The sequence below is a fragment of the Amphiprion ocellaris genome, chromosome 18 (assembly GCF_022539595.1).
Source record: "Amphiprion ocellaris isolate individual 3 ecotype Okinawa chromosome 18, ASM2253959v1, whole genome shotgun sequence".
Classification (NCBI taxonomy): domain Eukaryota; kingdom Metazoa; phylum Chordata; class Actinopteri; family Pomacentridae; genus Amphiprion; species Amphiprion ocellaris.
The window spans coordinates 24853589-24872322 of record NC_072783.1 but is presented as its reverse complement, the minus strand read 5'-3'; the positions used below and the strand labels follow the sequence as shown (position 1 = coordinate 24872322).

General features: G+C 39.8%; 2 protein-coding genes across 3 annotated transcripts in view; one reads left to right on the top strand and one right to left on the bottom strand.

Annotated features, from left to right (window-relative positions):
• Positions 1 to 464: 464 nt before the first annotated feature.
• The window catches only part of ift140 (intraflagellar transport 140 homolog (Chlamydomonas)), a 28510-nt gene continuing 10240 nt past the window's right edge, over positions 465 to 18734 (bottom strand). For both annotated transcript variants that reach the window (XM_055004336.1, XM_023291751.3), the window contains 12 exons: positions 7395 to 7572; positions 5914 to 6104; positions 5701 to 5796; positions 5488 to 5620; positions 4996 to 5139; positions 4744 to 4872; positions 4408 to 4590; positions 4117 to 4320; positions 3727 to 3939; positions 3130 to 3296; positions 1481 to 1622; positions 465 to 1357 (listed from right to left, as the gene is read on the bottom strand). In XM_055004336.1, the coding sequence (XP_054860311.1) occupies positions 1172 to 1357; positions 1481 to 1622; positions 3130 to 3296; positions 3727 to 3939; positions 4117 to 4320; positions 4408 to 4590; positions 4744 to 4872; positions 4996 to 5139; positions 5488 to 5620; positions 5701 to 5796; positions 5914 to 6104; positions 7395 to 7572 (1966 nt within the window). In that variant the 3' untranslated portion in view covers positions 465 to 1171. The remainder of the gene's footprint in view (positions 1358 to 1480; positions 1623 to 3129; positions 3297 to 3726; positions 3940 to 4116; positions 4321 to 4407; positions 4591 to 4743; positions 4873 to 4995; positions 5140 to 5487; positions 5621 to 5700; positions 5797 to 5913; positions 6105 to 7394; positions 7573 to 18734) is intronic.
• Positions 8330 to 17893, top strand: tmem204 (transmembrane protein 204). Its single transcript, XM_023291753.3, has 3 exons — positions 8330 to 9670; positions 10374 to 10529; positions 16510 to 17893. Exons 1-3 carry the CDS (start codon positions 9391 to 9393, stop codon positions 16752 to 16754), a joined length of 681 nt encoding a protein of 226 aa, XP_023147521.2. The 5' UTR covers positions 8330 to 9390; the 3' UTR covers positions 16755 to 17893.

Below are 18734 nucleotides of genomic sequence, written 5' to 3'. Positions count from 1 at the left end.
ATTGCAGGAAAATTTCCACAAAATTCCAGGAGATTTCCACAACTTTGCCATAAAATTTCAGACAAAAAAAATCCCATAAAATTTCAGGAAACGTCCCATACAATTTTCATAGAATTCCTGGAAAATTCAGATAAAATTCCCAAAACATTTCCATAAAATTCTAGGAAAACTCCACGAAAAATCCGGGAAAGTTCTGGGAAAATTCTCAGGAATAAAATTCCTTTTATTATTTACTTTACAAAAACTGCAAAAACTTGGATTTAACATGTACAATATTTTCCAAGTGCCCCCATTATGCCACTGTATGTCAGTGGAAGACACTTCATGTATAAATAATGGCTGTTGTCAGTGGTTCAGCTAACTAGTGGAACAATATTTCTGATTTTCATCAGTTTGTTTGATGTATTAAAATTTATTGCAGGCTCACGAGTACCACTACTAATATAAAACATTATAATCCAATATAATTTGACTTTTTTTATTATAGGAACTTTACCATGTATTGGAACATTATAATTCACAGTCTAAGATACTAGTGGAAGAGGCCTCACAGGCTATCAAAAATAGTTGCAAAATATTATACAGAGTTTATGTTTTGACACTGAGAGGATATTTACATATGATACATGAGCTGAATGAAAAAATACGTTGTACCAAATGCATGTAAACCACACAGACGGATCTGCAGATGACTCCGTAACATTCAGAGCCAAATTTAGCTCAAAGGCAATAATCTGTATCTTCCTCTGAACCATTCTGCAAAAAAACGGCACTACATGTAATTAAGCTGAATATCAAATAGAACCTAAGAGCTGCAATATAATGACAATTTTTACTTCCTTTTGTGGGTGATGCACATTTAGGATCCCTTGTATTTAACATTCTACAAATTGCGACCCACTGTATGTCCATTATCTTTATTGATATTATATCAGAGTCTGTAGTGTTGATTTTCCAGGTATGTTTTGCAGGTTGAAACCAGTTTTTTGAGGTAACAGATATCCTCTTAGGTCAATTACCCTCATGAGTTTGGATCATTTTAAGTACCATCATGTGATTTTGGTGTAGCTTCTTCCTTTCATTTTTTGTCATTGTTCTACATTACTCCACTGACTGATAGGAAATTGTCTATTATTGCAAAAAAAATCGGTGTTCTCGGTGTTACCAAATGTCACACTTGAGACAAATTTAAGTCCTCCTCCACTTCATCCTCCTCCTTGGCATTGTGTCTGCTGTCACCACGACTCAGTGATATACCCGTCTCCTCCTGCAGGGCCTCCAGGCTGGCCTGGCTGATGTAGTACCTAACGTTCTGTGATGGCAGCATCTTCTGCAGCTCCTCCAGCTTACGGTAGGCCTGGAGAACAATTAGCAGTGGTTATTTTCAGAAATCTGCCAAAATTGACCTAATTTAAGAATATTCTATAGTTGATATAATTTTCACAAGTGTTCTAAAGGCTAGAAAAAAGATGACAGTCACCACTTGAAAGCTGCCTTGCTGACAATGGTGCTCGATGAGGAAACCAAACGCATCTCCGATCCTGACAGCAGGGTCCAACTCTGGCTCCTCCAGCAGGGCTTCACATAACTGGGCCGCCTCACGAGGATCCTCAGCATACAACCTGCAGACAGACGTAAAGAGCTTCAAATATCATATACAATACAAGTCGGACAATAAGAGTCCCCACAAAAAGTTGAGGGAAAAAAGAGGAACTTCTTATGATACAAAGAACAAATACGAGTTACACCTTTTTAATATATTTAGGCAAGAGAACACTTTAAACTCTGTGAAGCAGTGGCTGCAGATAGAGACAGAGGAATCAACAACAAATCTGACATTTCGTTGTCATTTTCATAATTTAAATAAATAAAAAAAAAAACGAATTAGTCACAGGAAAAAAGTCAGCACGCCCCTACATTTATCACACCTCCACAGGAGGACTCTGTCTTATTTCAACCTCTGACATCTACAGTCTGGTGTTCTCTCACCTGTTGAAGTGTGTGGTGTCATCATGGGAATATGTAAAGTGCTTTTCTAACGACTTCACAGAAAAGGTAAAGGGAAGAGTATAAAAACATTTCCAAATAATTTTATGTAAATCATTCCACTGTGAGGAAAATCACTGACAAGTGGCATAGACTTCTACGATCGGTAGTTTGTCCAGGACTGCAAGCAAAGCAGTAAATTCAGGCCTAGAGCAGAATGTTTGACACAAAAAATATGTTTCCAAGAACCACAAACTTTCATCACAGAATCTACAGGGAACTATTTTAACGCTTGGTCGAAAAGTACATATATCTACAATCTGCAATAATTTTGACCTGCATGGGAGACGCGCCAGGAAAAAGCCTTTGCTGTTCAAAAAGAACATTAAAATAAAACTGCAGTTTGCCAATGAACATAAAAGCAAAGGTCAGGACTTTTAGAAACATGTGCTCTAGACACAGGAATTATTAAGCGAGTTGTCTGGTCACAGTAGACATGTTTAGTGCAGGTTAAATGCAGCTTTTTAGGAGAAACATCATGGTTAACGCTCATTTCGCTGCTTCAGGAACTTGGCAACTTGTAACCATTGATTCATCTATGAATCCTGCATCTTATCAAAGAGTGCTTGAAGATAACGTGAGGCCATCAGCCTGATAGTTGCAGTTGGAACCCTTCAATTAGATGACAATTCAAAATACATTAGCAAATCCATTAAGGAATGTCTCTAAACTAAAAAAAAAAAAAAAAGGAGGGTTATGAAAAGGTTTTATCAAAGACAAAATCTGAATCCCATTGAAATGATGCTGGGGAATTTGAAGTGGGTAAACCCTCAGACATCTAAGAATGTTGCTAAAAATAGTAATTGAATTTTTTATTTATTTTTTTTTTTTTAAAAGCCAAGGCTGGTGCACAATAATTAAAAAACACCTACACAAAGTTGTTTCTTTCAGATGGAGCAATAGGATTTTCTGGGGCCAGGAGTATGCTTAGTTTTTCCACAGAAAAATAGAACATCTTTTGATATTTTTGTAGAATAAATCATTTAAAAAGGCAATTTTCTATGTGGCTGTACTCAAGTATATCACTATTATCTTTAGGCTCTGTTGAAAGACAACCTAATATTTGCTTATGTATATTTTTACCTGCGTATGTGGACAAACTTCTTGATCAGTGTGATTTTATGCTGCAGGTCAGCCAGCCTCGCTTCATGTTGTCCAGCTGAAGCCTCCTTTGATTTTGAGAGACACTTAGAAGCCTCCGTCAGTGCATCCAGAGCCTTTTCATAGTTCTGGTAATCATCAATCTCCACCTTAACCAGAGAACAACAAAAAAACCCTCTATTATTATTACTTTTAAATTCTGATTTTAACTCAGCAATTAGTTTTTTGTGAATCATCTAGATTTCTAAAATACTTTTGAAGAGCTGATATACAAGACAAAATAGTACATTTTACCAATGTACAAAAACCCAAACACATTAAGTCCTTACAAGCATTTTTCTCCTTGTTTAATAATTATTCCAACAAAAATAAAACCACAGCTAAAGCACATATTTAGCAACCATATTTTGCCTAAAATCTGAATTTGTAGTATTTGGTTCCATTTTAGCATATAGAAATACTAATTTAAGACTCGTAAAATGAAAAAAACTTCTTCCAGAATGTTTACTGCCAGTTCTTAACCAGTTAATGATAACTATCATGAAGCTACCTGATGTATTGTAAGGAGTGTTGCCCCACCTGAGCACAAGCTTCATAGAAGCCAGCCAGCAGCTCTGGTGCCCTGCCTTTAGTGTAGAAACCAATGATTGTCTTTAAGATCTCTGGATTTTTCCGCCAGTCCAGAGACTGGAGGTAGTTGGCAGCCATGATGAAAAGCTCCTTCTGACGGCAAACATTGGCAAAGAATATTATTTTCTCTGTGTCGCCTGACTTGAGGAGGGCCCTCATTGCCTGTTTACAAGAAAAAAAAAACATTTTTTAAGCACTGAGGATCATATTTGCTAGTAAAACGTGACATCAGACTGACAGATCAGAAGGTTTGTCCCTTGTCTTATCACCCAATTACATACAAGATGTTCTAAACTTTCAGAGAATCCATTTAGTATTTACCACACAGCGCATTATTACCTTGAGTTTGCTGCCTGCCTGTGTGTATTTCTTGGTGGCCAGGTGGTAATTGCCCTGACGCATGCAGCAGTCAGCGATCTTCTCCAGCAGCTCCTTGCGGGCCTCTTCAGACAAGTCTTTTGAATCAGTTATAGTCATTCTCTCAGCCAGATCCTCTGTGATAGTGAGGTTCTGGGCCAGACACAGCTCCAGGGCTTGATGGTACTGGGTATACATACGCACATAAATGGAAAGACACATAAGTAAGCATGTGAATAGATTTAAGGGCAGGCAGGTGATAAAGTTTCATACCTTCTTGGCTGCTACCAGTAAATCCACAGACTTCTCATACTGGGAATGTGTGATGAAGAAGTCAGAGCAGCGAGCGAGGAGGGCCGGATCTGAGTTCTCATTCAAATCCTCTGCAATCAGCTGAAGGGCAGAGAACTGTTGGGTGGCAAAGGCCAGCTCTAGAGCTTTAGACACATAACCAGCCTACAAGAGAGAAATTAATAAAGAGAATACTGCTGATTAGATTGGGCTCACTTTTTTCCTTTAAGGCTGCAAAGTTTTAATATACGTTGCAATGCTGCCTCCTTGTGGAACGATTTAGAAAGCATTCATTTAAAAAAAAAAATAGTGCCCGACCTTGTGGTAGAGCGCCACAGCTCTGTCCATGTGAGTTCCTTTCTCCTCATAGTAACAGGCGGCCTCCATCATGTCTTCTGGATTACTGAGCAGAGCCAAGTTCATCAGCTGGTCATCCAGATTGTTCTCCTGCTCAGACAAAGACAAATCAATAAACAAGTAGGAACTATTGATCCATAGCTATCTATATGCAGGGTCTTCACAGAGATTTCTAACTGAGTTGCTGATGGGTAGAAAGGTGTTATTTTATACCTTACAAAGTCGTATGGCGTTGTTGTAGGCCTGGGCTCGTGTGTAGAAGTGGACTGCTTGTTTGATATCATCATGGCCCTCATAATGTCTGGCCAGGTGGTACGATGCTGCTCGATCACCTGTGTCATTGGCTATCTCAGAAGCCTGGTAAATAAACAATAAAAAGCACTATCTTATGTATAAACGGAAAGGTGCCTATGATTACCTGATCAAGGCTTAATCTCACCCTCAAATTAAAGTAAAAACAAAAAGAAGACTTTAGTGACAATCACAGTACTGATACTGTATATTTTTGCAGTAAATCCATGAGGGTCAGTTGCAAATAATGAGATGTAAACTGCTTGCAATCAAACAACAATATACATCTATGTTTTGCGCATTTAAAATAATTTCTTAAGCACAATACCCACTGTAAAATAAGTGAAATTGTGTCCTCAAAATGTAATTATTTTCAATAAAATACTACTACACTTCTAATACAAACTAAGTCACCTTCTGAATGTTCCCCATGTAGCAGTGGACTCGAACCAGGGAGAGGTAATCCTGAGCGAGCTCATAGAAGCGTAGCGCTGAACCCATGTCTGACTGGCTCTCCAGGTACTGCGCCCACCACTTATAGATGTTCCTGAGTTGAGAAGATGATAGGATATATGCACAGGGTGTCGTGGTACTCCTTGCAGTTACCAACCTTAAATTTTGACTTACTTGTCTTTCATTTTGTGAACATAAAACTCGAGAGATGAGGTGTCATCCTGAAGCATTCTGGGCACTTCAACCCTGTGTGTGTCTGATTTCTCATAACTGTAACAAAAAAGGACAATAACCATAATTTGCTGTCAGTGTTAAATGTGCACAGACACAGAAAGTCACAAATGCTGATTCCAAACTACAGACAGAAAACCACAGGTTCTGTCTTACTAAGTGAGGGCTTGTTGCTTGTCTCCCATGGACTCCAGGTATTTGGCATAACTGTAGTAGGTGGTGCGCAGGTGGATGCGATCATGAGTTTCAGCTGTGTCCAGAGCTTGATGCCACTGGCCAGAAGCCTGGTAGAAACTGTTCAGCAGGTCATAGCGTTGACAGTTCTTGTACAATTTCTCCGCATCTTCCTGTTGGAAGACAGGAAAAGATGATGGAAAGATAAATGCTTTTGGTTTGGAAAGTCCCCTGGTCTGTGTGTGTGGTGAAATGCTCAGACCTAAAAAAAGAGAGTGAGTTATTTGTAGCCAAAGGATGTGAACTTAGTGAATGTAGTAGTGGAAAGTAAGCATATCTACTCAAGAATTGTACTTAAGTACAATTTGATAAATTTGGATTTTGCTGGAGTATTTCTATTTTATGCTGCTTTATTCTTCCAGTGTAATACATTTCAGGGCAAAATATGGCACTTTCTACTCTACCACAATTATATGTCAGCTTTGGTTACATTTTAAATTAAGATTCAACACAAAGAGTCTATAAAAAAAATCAGGGTGTAGTCTGGGTCACAGTTCAGAGGTCTATTAATTGTAAACAGCTCCATCCAATAGTTATTTTTCTCTCTAATCAATCCAATAACCCCTTATTAATCCCACAGTGGGGAATTTGACATTTCTCCTACACAGTTTCGTTTTAATGAAGGTTGAAATATAGATCAGAGAAAAAGTTCAAAAACTGAAAACAGATTTGATTTCAAACTTTTTCTTGTTTCCTCTTCCATTTTCTCTCTCCTAAATTTATCTGCTGCCCCTGTACATAAAACTACAAGAAAGTAGTTCAAACCAGCTCCACCTGCAGCAGCTACAACAGTAACTTGTTGCTGACACACTGATGCTTCAGTATTAATAATCTCATGCTGTCATAATATACCAGTGAGAAGGACCAAACCAGTACTTTTACTTTAACAGTTAAATTACATTTTGCTTTTAATACTTCTACACTTTTACTAAAGTAGGATTTCTCATCCGAACTTTTACTTATAATGGAGTATTTTCACATAGCTGTATTAGTACACTTACTTAAGTAGATGATCTGAATACTTCTTCTATTCCTGATTGTGTGTTGGACAAGAAGTTATTTATAAAAATCCTGAAAAAATATCCTTCACATCAGTTTCATAAACTGGAGCAAGCTGTTTTTTGTTATCTTGACTTTTTTGAACCAAAGTCTATCTAATCTCTTTTATTGGCTTCTGAATGTGTGTTGTTCTTACATATCTTATCTCAGTCATTTTTTTCAAATTAATAGAGATGTTGTGTGATAGTGAGGTTAACTTAAACCCAACAAGAGAGCAGTGAAACTTTTATGCACATTCTCTGAAGTAGTCCATTAATAATGGCAGATACACATTAGGCACAAGCTTGACTGAGAGTCGGGTATGTCTTAGCAGTCATTTACACTCAAATACTCCAATATCTTACCAGCATGCCGAGCTGAATGGCCAACATGGCCACTTGGGCCTCTGGTTCAGGTTCAGCCTCCACCTCCTTCAGTGCTTTTGCTGCCCTGGCATTTCCCATATTCCCAAGGCACACGCGTGCCACGTCCAGCTGGCGAGTTTTCACACACATCCGGGCCATGTTTTCCCATACCGCTTTACTACAGAGAAAAGAGAAATGGCTTGTTTGCAAGGGTGATGTGTGGCTCACTGCGCTGGTATTTTATTATTCAAAAGCAAAAACAGTTGCACACATGTAAGTACATCTGATAAGAGATTTCCTGTTAGAAAAAATACAATGTCGGTGCACGTTGGCGTTACTTTTCAGTTATTTTAGGTTCAGTTCAGGTTTATATGTTAGACCCAGGGTTAGATTGCTAGTCTGCATGTGAAACTGATGACAAACCTGCACACTTCTACAGGCACATAGCTGAACTAGTGAGTAATTATAAGACTGAGTGAAGGACTTTAAACTCAAAGCAAGAGTCGCGCTTTTCATTATGTCTTCCTTTTTTCCTTTTGTCTTGCTGACGCAAATCGGCCCGTCACCCCTTTTGCTTCTGCTTCCATTCCAAATTTAAGATTCCACAGACATCTGGTCTGTATTTGCATCCCCTCCCTCCTCCTCGCTTTAGCTGATACAGATGTGGGCTGTTTATTAAAGTTAGGCAACAGGAAATACCCCAAATCTTTAGGGGCCCTGCTATAAGAGGGATGCCAAGTTAAATAAAAAGAAAGCAAAAGAAGTAAGCGCTGCCAAAATCTTACTCTATATGGACACAGAAAACCAAGCCTCAAGACAAAGCCTGAGATATTTAAAACTGCTGCGAACAGTGGAGTTTGCTGCACACACAGCGGCAAGATCTAGAGAGCCAGAAAAGGAAAGACAAGAGAAGAAACGGGTCTACATTTGGCCCCTCTTCCCATCCCCTTTTCCTCTCAGGAAACACATCCTGTTGCTGGCTGACTGTGGCGGCCAATGTGTTTGTTGCACACGAGAGAGAGGACTTTAGCGAACGCCCCCTGCTCTCCAGACAAAAGAATACACCAAACAGTGACGTCTAAGAGGGGGCCTTTTGGACATTCTCTCACACAAACACACCGACACACACACACACATATTTAAAGTGAACATGAAGGAGGGAGCTGTCTGTTTAAAGCTTGCTGCAGTTGCGAACTGATGTCTCGGAATATGATGAAGAGCAACTCCCCCACGTTTAAACTCTGACCTCCAGCTTTTGCAGAGAAGAGAGAGAGAGGGAGAAACACAAAAAGAAGCAGAGGGAGGTGGGCTACAGGACTTCTTGTTCCAGTCAAACAGCGGGGACTCTTCAAGGCGAGAGACAGTCCTGGGCAGTAAGCAGAGTCACTAACGAGTCTGCTCTTAGCAACCCTGTACGAAGAATCCATGCTGTTCTTTTTTATCTGTACTCCTCTGAGAGTAATGTGGCATTGCTAAAAAGGAAAAAAAAGAAGAAAAACAATCTGCTGCCAACACAGAGAAACCAGCTGCATACACAGAAGTCAAAAGAGTGCAATAAGCAAAGCACAGGAGAAAGGAAAAGGAGAAGAGACTAAATCAAGCAAGGATCCAAGAGTCAAGCTGCAGCCAGCCGAAGCCAGTGGAATGGACCTAGGTGCCAGTTGGATTAATCCCCACGTGCCCACAGTGCTGTCTGAGGAGGAGGGCTGAGGATCTGCTGCAACGTCAACCAACTCCTGAATGAGGATGAATGGAGATGTTCTTTAGCTAAGCCTTAAAACAACACTCTTGACAATTCCACCTCTGTGCGAGCTGCAACAACACTAGCGAACAGCTGGAAGAAGTGGAGGAGGTGGAGAGGAGTCAGGGGGCCCAGAGCACTGCTGGTGCTACTGGCCCGGAGGAGAGGCCAGGGAGCGGGCAGCACGCTGAGGAGGAACAGGAGCCGGAGGAAGGAGGCGACGGAGGGGGAGAGGTGGCGGGCGTCGGGCGTCGCATGGCCGTGCAGAGGCTGGTGGCGGCAGCGGTGGCGGTGGCCCTGCTGTCCCTGGTCCTAAACAATGTTGCAGCCTTCACACCCAGCTGGGTCCTGCAGGCTCTGGAGGACGGACGTAAGAGGAGTGTGGGACTATGGAGGATGTGCCCCACTGGTGGGGAAAAGGGCCGCGATGACCTCCAGGCAGGGAGAAGGGTGCAAGGGACACAGAGACAGTGTGAAAGCCTCGGATGGGGCTCTGAGTATGCAGGCTACCAAGAATCCCGCAGCACTGTCAAATGTAAGTTTTTAACTGTAGATTTAGTTGATGTCTAGTTTCCAAAAAAAATGTATATTAAAAATAACACATTTTTCTCATTAAACATGTTCACGGGTTTATTGATTGGTACTTCTTAGATGTAGTAGGTCTTAACAGAAACAAACGAGTGGTATGTCGGTGCCTGGTGTCATGTAGTTGTAGTTTTTGTTCTTTTCCATTTGAAAAGACACTGCAAAGTAATTTTACTGTCCGGGGCACCAACTTGATACGTGCATTCATAAATTAAATCTATGTAAACACTAGCCCAGGGCAGTCAGCCAAGAATTTAGGGTATGTACTACTAATTCCTTATGTTGCTGCCAAGTGGGTAGGAGTAGCGAGATAAACATTCAGGCAAAGTCAGTGCTGTGATGGATTTATATGCTTCTGCTAAATTAAGCTCCATTGAGAAATTGCCAGGTTTGGGAAATGCTGAACTTCTATTGGCCAGCTTTACTGGGCACAATGGGCAGCGCTGCCTACTAATGTTAGACAAAGACATGCCTCACCATTCATGAAATAATCCTGTCAATGAAACATTGCTACAAATGTGTACAATATTTCCTGTTAGGCTTTATATTGCTGCAACACCCCTAATTTAGGCTTGTCTAGCTTGACATCTGTACACAATTATGGCATTTATTGTGCAAGAAATCTGACACAACTTTTCTTCTGGTCCCTCAAGTGCAGTTTAACATGATGCGAGCATGTAACCTGATGGCAACGGTGGCCCTGACAGCTGGTCAGCTTATCTTCCTACTAGGACTGATGGAGCTGCCCTTCATCACACAAGAGTCCCAGTGGTGGGAAGAGGCCATCGCTGCACTCTTCCAATTAGCCAGTGAGTACCAGCATTCCAACAGCTTGCTTATTTAAAGTGCCTTGCATCTGAAAAGGTCTATCCAGCACACTACATACATCATATTCTGGCACAGAAACAGAGAAATCCAGATGCTGCAGAGCAAAGTTCACATGCTCTTTGGCTGAGTGCCATAAAATGGGGCTAAAATCACAGGGGGGAGGTAGACTGGCTGACTTTTCAATACTAAAGATCGGCCTCAAATGCTGCAGGAAATCACTGTAAAAACTTCCAGACACTAGCAAAAGGCAGGACACCTCACGCCTTGTGTTTAGCCTGTAAAAGTTAGACATTTCCTTGCCTTTGAAAATGGCTGGTAGATGATATTTTTGACAAAATGTAAATATATAACCATGGGAAATGTAAGAAAAATACAATAAAAGCGTTCTCCACATTTCTGCAACATCGTTTGCTGAAACTACACTATTTCTGATTTTAGTATGTGAGACAAAAGCTCTAAAATATGACAAAACAACAGACCAGCCAAACTAAAAAAGAATATAGGAGAAACTAGGAAAACGGTAAACAGAAAGAGGACAACCTTTGGAGTTAATTAGAACCAGACAGGGCAGTCACTGAAACAAAACCTGTCCTCCACAACTAGCACCCATCCATCCATCCATCCATCCATCAATCCCACAGTGCAACACTCAGAGTTGGCTGGCATGGCCTGTCCCAGTGCCCCTGCTGAGGAAGTGTGCTGTGTTGTGTGCAATGGTCGCTCAGCTGCTTGGTATCAGAGCAGCATGAAGGGGGTCTGCTCTGGGTCTAAATTTAGTTCTAGTCCAAAATCCATGGGCCAGAGCTGCAGCGAGCCAGGGAGCGACTGTCGGGCGCCAGGATATCCCTGCTCAGGACGAGGAAATGTCTGTGACTACCTGTTATGCAAACCCCTGAGCTGAAGAAGGAAAAAGAGGGGAGGGGGAATGAACGGGAAAGACAGTGTTCGACAGAGACTGTATGTTTGTGTGTGCACGCGCAGGAGGTATTATGTCCATACATGTTTGTGTGTGTTTATAATGTGCTGTGGTAGAGAAATGTCCTGTGGTACACACGACAGCAGGGTGGGAAGCGCCTCTGTCTAGATAAGCTGGCCTGGCTTTTATGTCTGTGTTTACAAAATGTCCAAGAGTAGCAGCAAAAATAAGAATCTCCTCTTTATCTTTACTGTAGGGATGACAGCTTTTATCTCCAGACCTTGGCAAGAGGATTGAGACCCACCCAATATTACTGTACTTTCCAGTATGAGACAATACCACCAGTCAAACCTCTCTAACCGAGAGCTCCTCTCACCATAGCATGCTTAATAAAGACACTTGCAAAATAGATATATTTCCTGGTTGCAAAAGAAACAAATAGCACACCTACTTCCCTGACATCTAAAAATAATAGTGCTCTCTGGAAAAACGCCACATTCCAGTTTTACTCTCGAACCATATATAGTCAACAAAGCTGCTGAGTAACAAGATGACGTATCTTTGCAAATAGGATGTTCCCCAACCAAACAATTAAACAAATATGATTTTCACTGACAATCTGAGTTACGCAGGGGGAAAAATATGTCTCAGTTACTCTGAAAATATAGATTTCTACATCTTAAAATAGCTTATCTGTTTGTATTTGAATAAAAAATAGAAGTAAATAAGAAAAGTTAGTTGAAACAGTCTCAATTCAAAGCAACTATCTCTTTACAGAACTTAAAGTCTATTGCACATGACATTTTTACACATCATTTGCTGGAGTTTGCTCAACTGACTTGGAGACAGTTAAGTATCAGAGTTTACTCTTGGCCACATACTGTATATAAAAGATGGGTGTAGTGACCATGAAGTCACTCACTGGTTTGTGGACTGCTGTTTTGATGGCTCGGGTTTGACATTTGGCCATCAGCATCTTGTTTTTTTGAAACCAGCTCTGACAAGCATGCAGCAGATCTGGCTGAGAACTTGAGGACACTTAACTCACACATAAGGTAGCGACCCGTCAAACACAAAGTGCCCAGTCCTCAAGTATAATCAGCTCTATTGTCTATTTTCTTCTAAATGGGACCAGAATTTACAAAGTGAACATATTATTGTATTCAAAAAGTCTCGTAACTAGCAATTAAGATCTAAAACTTCACAGAAAAATGTTTACTGAGGTGACAAATTAAGTGAGAAGCAGGGTTACATTCTCATGGACTTCTATACAATTAGAACTTTTTTGCAACCAGAACAGTCACCCCCTGCGGGCCATTAGAAAGAATGAAGAATCAAAGCAATACCACACTGGCTGCACTTCTCAGATCTGATAGCTATGTTCATCACTTATTTACACTTCATGCTCTTAACCTTAGACATAGCAGTTTATTCATCTATAATAGTGTAGTAATATGAACGCTCGATCTTTTGGCCAAACTGGACCAAAAGTCAACAATACTGCAGTACAGTTGAACGTTAGAGAAAAGCTAATTCCAACATTTTCTAATATTAAGAGCTTTGCAATCACAGTAAGCCTTTGAGTTGCATGCAATAGTGTTCAGATGCAAATGTTTAAGATCATTCACTGAATTTACCCTCTTAGCTTAGCATCACAGCATGTCAGCATTAGTAATTATCTGCAAACAGCTGACGATAAGCAGTCAGAGGACTGGACACATTTTGAGCCATTAAGAGACATGTTAACTGAGATGGCTTGGTGGCTAAATGAAAACTTTGATTTTCTTGCCATGGTAGATACAAAGTTAGGGGCCATCTAAGTTATCAGGATTGATTCTTAGGATGGATATCTGTGCCACATTTCATGGAAGTCTATCCAATACGTGTTGATATATTTCAGTCCATGCCAAAGTGATGACCTGACTAACCAAGCAACTGACCATATTCATACTTCTCAAACTGGAACTTTTATGGATTTCCTGGCTTCACAGTCATTCTGTATCTTTGGCTGAATATTTTACACTGTTAGTTGGGCAAAACATGGCACAAAAATAAAATCATCCTAGCTTCTATGAAATTGAATGTCTACTAAATATGAATTAGACAAGTAATTACTGAAGTGAATAATCACCAGATTCATCAAAAATGACTTAACTGCAGCCCTAATTCTTGAAGTAAAGGCTGCAAAATACACAAGTAGTGGCCTCGCTTTAGCAAATTAAAAGAGCTCAATCTTTTCAATACAGACAGTCCCTATTCCTACTATAGCCCTCCCCCACTGAGTCAGTGAATGGGCTTCAGTTCTGAATGAATGGAGATATTTTTACCCATCGCTCTCTTTCTCTGGAATGTTTTCATTTTCAGACGTGCCAAAATGCTCCACAATTGCAAGGAGAGTGTGAGAGTGTGGAACAACAATATTAAGCTCCATAGACTGATATCTCAGCAGTGTTGGCTGGTCCACGCTGAAAGCACAACACTGGCCATTTCACCACTGGAGACGTCTGTGGAATGTGTTTTCTGAATGGGCAGGGCTCTAACGTGTCAACTGTCAACACAGCAGATCATATCCCTCTAAGATGAAGTTCATTGTTGGTTTAGATTCTCAGGAATTTCAGAGGAATTCTGATTAAACCGGTCTCAAAAAGAAGTCTGTGTGCTCCCTAGATTCCTGGTGATACCTGTGGAATAAGGATTGAGCAGACTGGTAATTGTTTTCCCTTTGAGAATCAACCAGAACATTACTAACTGAAAGGAAACTTTGAAGAACTAGCCTTTGGTTTTCTCTGTGACAGATAATGTCAAATGTCCAGCAACTATAACATATTACCCTCGAAGCTTAGGGTGTGGTGAGGAGGGAAGGAAGGAAGGATGGAAAGAGGAAGAAGGGGAAGGAAGCTTGAGAGATAAGTCTGTGCCAAAAAAGAACGTTCACACAGCCCACCCTGGCTGGAACCTGAACAGGAGATTATTCATTTTCTTGGATAAGGAGCCAGACAGGTTAAACACGAACAAAATGAGCAAACGGTTTCTTATGCGTACACACGGTCGGAGACACGCAATGATACACAGACATAATTATCCACATCCTCGCTTAAAACAATGACAGCCATCTTACTGCAGAGGTACAGAAATCTATGAACTCCCCCCATTGGTGCCGCTGACTGCTTCAGGAAACCGACTGATTCATATCCTAAAGCACTAACATCCTTATTTCCACTGATTATTTTTGGTTCCTATATTTATACCACTGTGGATGGGGCAGGTTTTCAGACATGCATTATTGTTGAACTACTGAATGGCTCCGGACCACTATTGATTGCACTGAACGTGGTACCGCCTGAGGGATACTTAAAAAGCATTGCTTTCATACATATCCGTAAAGGTAAAGAATGAGGAAAGGTGTGGACTATGGAGACATCGGAAAATGTTGATAATGTCAATAAAACAAAGCAAGGATCAAAGAAACAGCATGGAACTGAAGGCTGTGGCTTTCTACCTTCCCAAACAGGAGTTCCTCATTGCGTGAGTTAACTACAGTGAATCAAAGAAATCAGGAGGTAAAACATCTCAAAGGCTTTTCCAAGCTTATAGTCAGGCTCTGATATTTTTACACTATTGAGAACTTTAATCTGGAGAGCTCAGCAGTTCTTCCTAAGAGGAAACAGATTTCCTCAAATCAAAGGCCTCACACAGAGATCCAGGTGAACAGTGAGGGATGGATGTCTTATTGTCAGCATGAGGGATTTCAAGACAGCTTAGGTTCACATTCAGCAATGCAGCCTTTTGCATAACTTTACCTTTTAACTGCGGTTTTATGAGCTAGACAGACATGTTCGTACATTGTCATGGATAAGGAAACGTGTATCAGATTGCTTTGCTCAGAGAAAACAAACAAAAAAAAAAACCAAGAGAGAATGCTTTTATCTCTGTGACCAGTTTTTAGTAATTATGCATGATATTGGATTTTTGCCGATGTCCAAAATGCAAGTTTTTTCTAACTCAATACCAGTATATGAACACACTTGAGGTCTCTCTTGTAGTGGAATTAACATTTTATTATGTCGAGTCTTATCCCAATGCTCCACTCGCAGGTAAAGAAATAAAATGATGGTTTGCACATGTGCACAATTACTAGGGCAAAGTAAGAAAACTAATTTATGTTGCATGTAAAACATCATGTCTTCATTTTAAAGTAACATTTTCAAACAAAGCTGTGAACTATCAGCCTGAGAGAAATTATCTTCCTATAAGTGTTCGTTTTGTGCAGATGCAGATATCCTAGTGCAGGTAGTTTTTAGCTGTTTTGGTGGTGTGGCTCTATAGATGATGATGTCAATCTGTCACTTTGGTCTAATATCTACACAGAAATATTTCAACAACTGTGATGGATTACTATAAAATAAGCACAGATATTCCTGATCTGCAAAGAATGAAATTCTATTAAATTTGGTAATCCCTTGATTTCTCAGCCACACCACAGTTTTTTTTTCATATCTGGGTGAAATATCCTAAAACAAGTGAAAAGATTTTCAAGAAACTGGCATTTAGCACATGAAAGTAGCCGTTCATGTCATCCTCAGGATGAATGTGAATGTAATGACTGACTTTAACTCTTTGCCTACTGTACTGCCACAAATAAGTAAAATAATAGTCAAATATTACAAAATATTAGGTAAATCTTATGTTTGGTTTTAAGTAGCATATATTGATGTTCTAACACTTAAGCTTAATGCTGCATTTAAATGTAGTCACAGAGTTGCTAGCATGTCTGTGAGCTCTAAGTTTTGTTTTATCTTTAAGAGCAGTGACCATTCATTATGAATAATTGTGCAGCAGCACAGTTTTGCATTCTACAACACTCAGAAAATATCTTTAGTATGTCTAATGTGATGCACGGCACGGCTCAAACAGCATAGAATCCTGAAAAATCCTTAGTTTGCTATGTGCTGAAAAAATATATATTGCGGGATCCTCACTTTACATTGAGATGTTGGTAAATGTATTCTCACTGACAGATCTTTTCCCTGCATGCTCCTGTGCAGGTTTCGTGCTGGTGATTGGACTGGTGACCTTCTACAGGATCGGGCCCTACACACACCTATCCTACTCCTGCTACTTGGACATAGCTGCTTGCTTGCTGGCCACATTGGCTGCAGCCATGCTCATCTGGAACATTTTACACCGCCGCGATGACTGCCTCGCACCTCGAGTTATAATCATCAGCCGCTCGCTGGCGTCACCTTTCCACCCACGTCTGGACAACGACTACGTGGAGTCGCCTTGTTGAGACACAAGACCTCACAAAGCAAGGCAATAAGGACTATTGCATGACAGTGACAAGACTGTGCTCTCAACTATTCCTGTTTAATTCCAGCAGGGCGCCTGCAATGTGACTCTCAGGAGCAGAAGACATTCCTGTGGTGCTACAACAGCTGGACTAACATGTACCTACAATTGTATTCAGTTTTTCCCACTCCTTCCACTATAAACAAGGATATCAGAATTTTTTGCTGCTTAGTGCACAAAAGTCACATATGTAACTACAGTCATTGTATAAAGCAGCCCTAAAGTTCCAGATATATTCAATTACTCTATAATGTTCCATGTATTCATGCTTGGATGAGCTAATAATGGAATTTGGACGAGGACTGTCTTATAGAAACCATCCTAATGAAAAGATCAAGCTGGAACTTGACCTATTTTGTTAAATGCACACTAATTAAATTGTCTCCTCTGTAGTTACAAATTGGAAATAATGAAAGATGTTAAAAATATAATACCAGAATACCTCATATTTGTCGCCATCCATATAAAGCTTAATACAATTTTATTACATATTGATATTAAAGGTATATTTTGCAAGTACGCAGGTAACTAACAAGGCAAAAGCAGAAGAGTCAGTCAGCAAACTTTTTAATTGTACTTCTCCAAATCAGTGTTGATGTTACTTTCTGAAACAGAAACTTCCTGGTGACATTTTGATCAAAAAAGATATGAGGGTATATTCTCACTTATGAGTTTTTGACATGAATATTTTTCCTCTTGAAACAAGAAAAATAAAAAAAGACAAAGGACTTGTAGATGAATTCATTTGGACTTTTTAAAAGCAGTTTTTGATAAATTGATGGTAACAACTACTTTGCCTGCAATTTGAAATGACTTAAACATTTCATTACTAAAGGTCAATGTTCATGATGCTTTCCATATGAATCTCTGCTCGCTTGTGGTACATATTGTATACTTAAATTAATATAATGTTAAAGAATAGAATAGTGCTATCATTAGTAGTCGTATTGTTGTGACCATATCATATTTCAGCAAAGAACTCCAGGCTATGTGTGGGTCTTTCACATTGCCGAGCATAAGGGCACATTCAAAGAATAATATATCATATTAATTCAATAAATTCATTGGTAAATATTCAGACATACTGGTGTTTGTTGTTACTAATGCTTGGTGTCTAATACCACGCCTGACAAACAGCACAAATGTGAAAATGTTAGATAAGAAAGAGGACCTGAAGGTATTTGAAGCATTGACAAACTGTTAAGACTAACTCTGTGATATACTAAATATAAAGTACATTTACTACCCTTTTCCTGAGCTGTTAACCATATATCACATCGCACCATCAACTCTAATTTGTTCAGGTGTCATCACATACATTAAGCAATTGTGAATTTCCCCGGTGAGGCATCAATAAAGTTGATCTTATCTTAAGTACAAACTTCTGAAGGCAGAAAGTCACAGTAAGTTTCAATTATTTGTCACAGATTCCAGTGGTAATTAAAATCTGTTAAGAGTTTGTTATGATACATTTTAAGTAAACTATGATAAAAATTTAACATGTTGTGTTCAAGTGCTTTTAGCCTCAGTATCCATGGCATCATCATGTGTCTTCACCTCGGCCAATTTTCTCTCAGGGGAGATGTTAAACATAAAAGGCTAGAGTCAATTAATAGCTCAGAAAATAACATAAAACAGCATGTTCATTCACTTTAGAAATCAAAACCCAACTAAAAACACAGGCTGTATAGAAAAAGGGAGGCAGCATTCAGTGTTGAAAGTGAAACTGAGGGTTCTCTGTTCATCCACAGGTGCATTTAAGCTGAATTTAGACTTTTTCTTCTGCTGCCTGGCAGTCTTTCTCCTGTAAATCACGTTTTTATTGTAACACTTAATGCACCATCATCAAATGAAGGTAAAATGATGCACATAGCTGCTCATCTTAATGGCAGGCAGAACGGACTCTATTTGAAACATAATT

Excerpts from the sequence above, each read along its gene's own strand:
- tmem204 (XM_023291753.3), top strand. The coding sequence starts at position 9,391 with ATGGCCGTGCAGAGGCTGGTGGCGGCAGCGGTGGCGGTGGCCCTGCTG. Across the intron at positions 9,671-10,373 it reads ATCCCGCAGCACTGTCAAAT|TGCAGTTTAACATGATGCGA; the intron begins GTAAGTTTTTAA and ends TGGTCCCTCAAG. Across the intron at positions 10,530-16,509 it reads TGCACTCTTCCAATTAGCCA|GTTTCGTGCTGGTGATTGGA; the intron begins GTGAGTACCAGC and ends GCTCCTGTGCAG.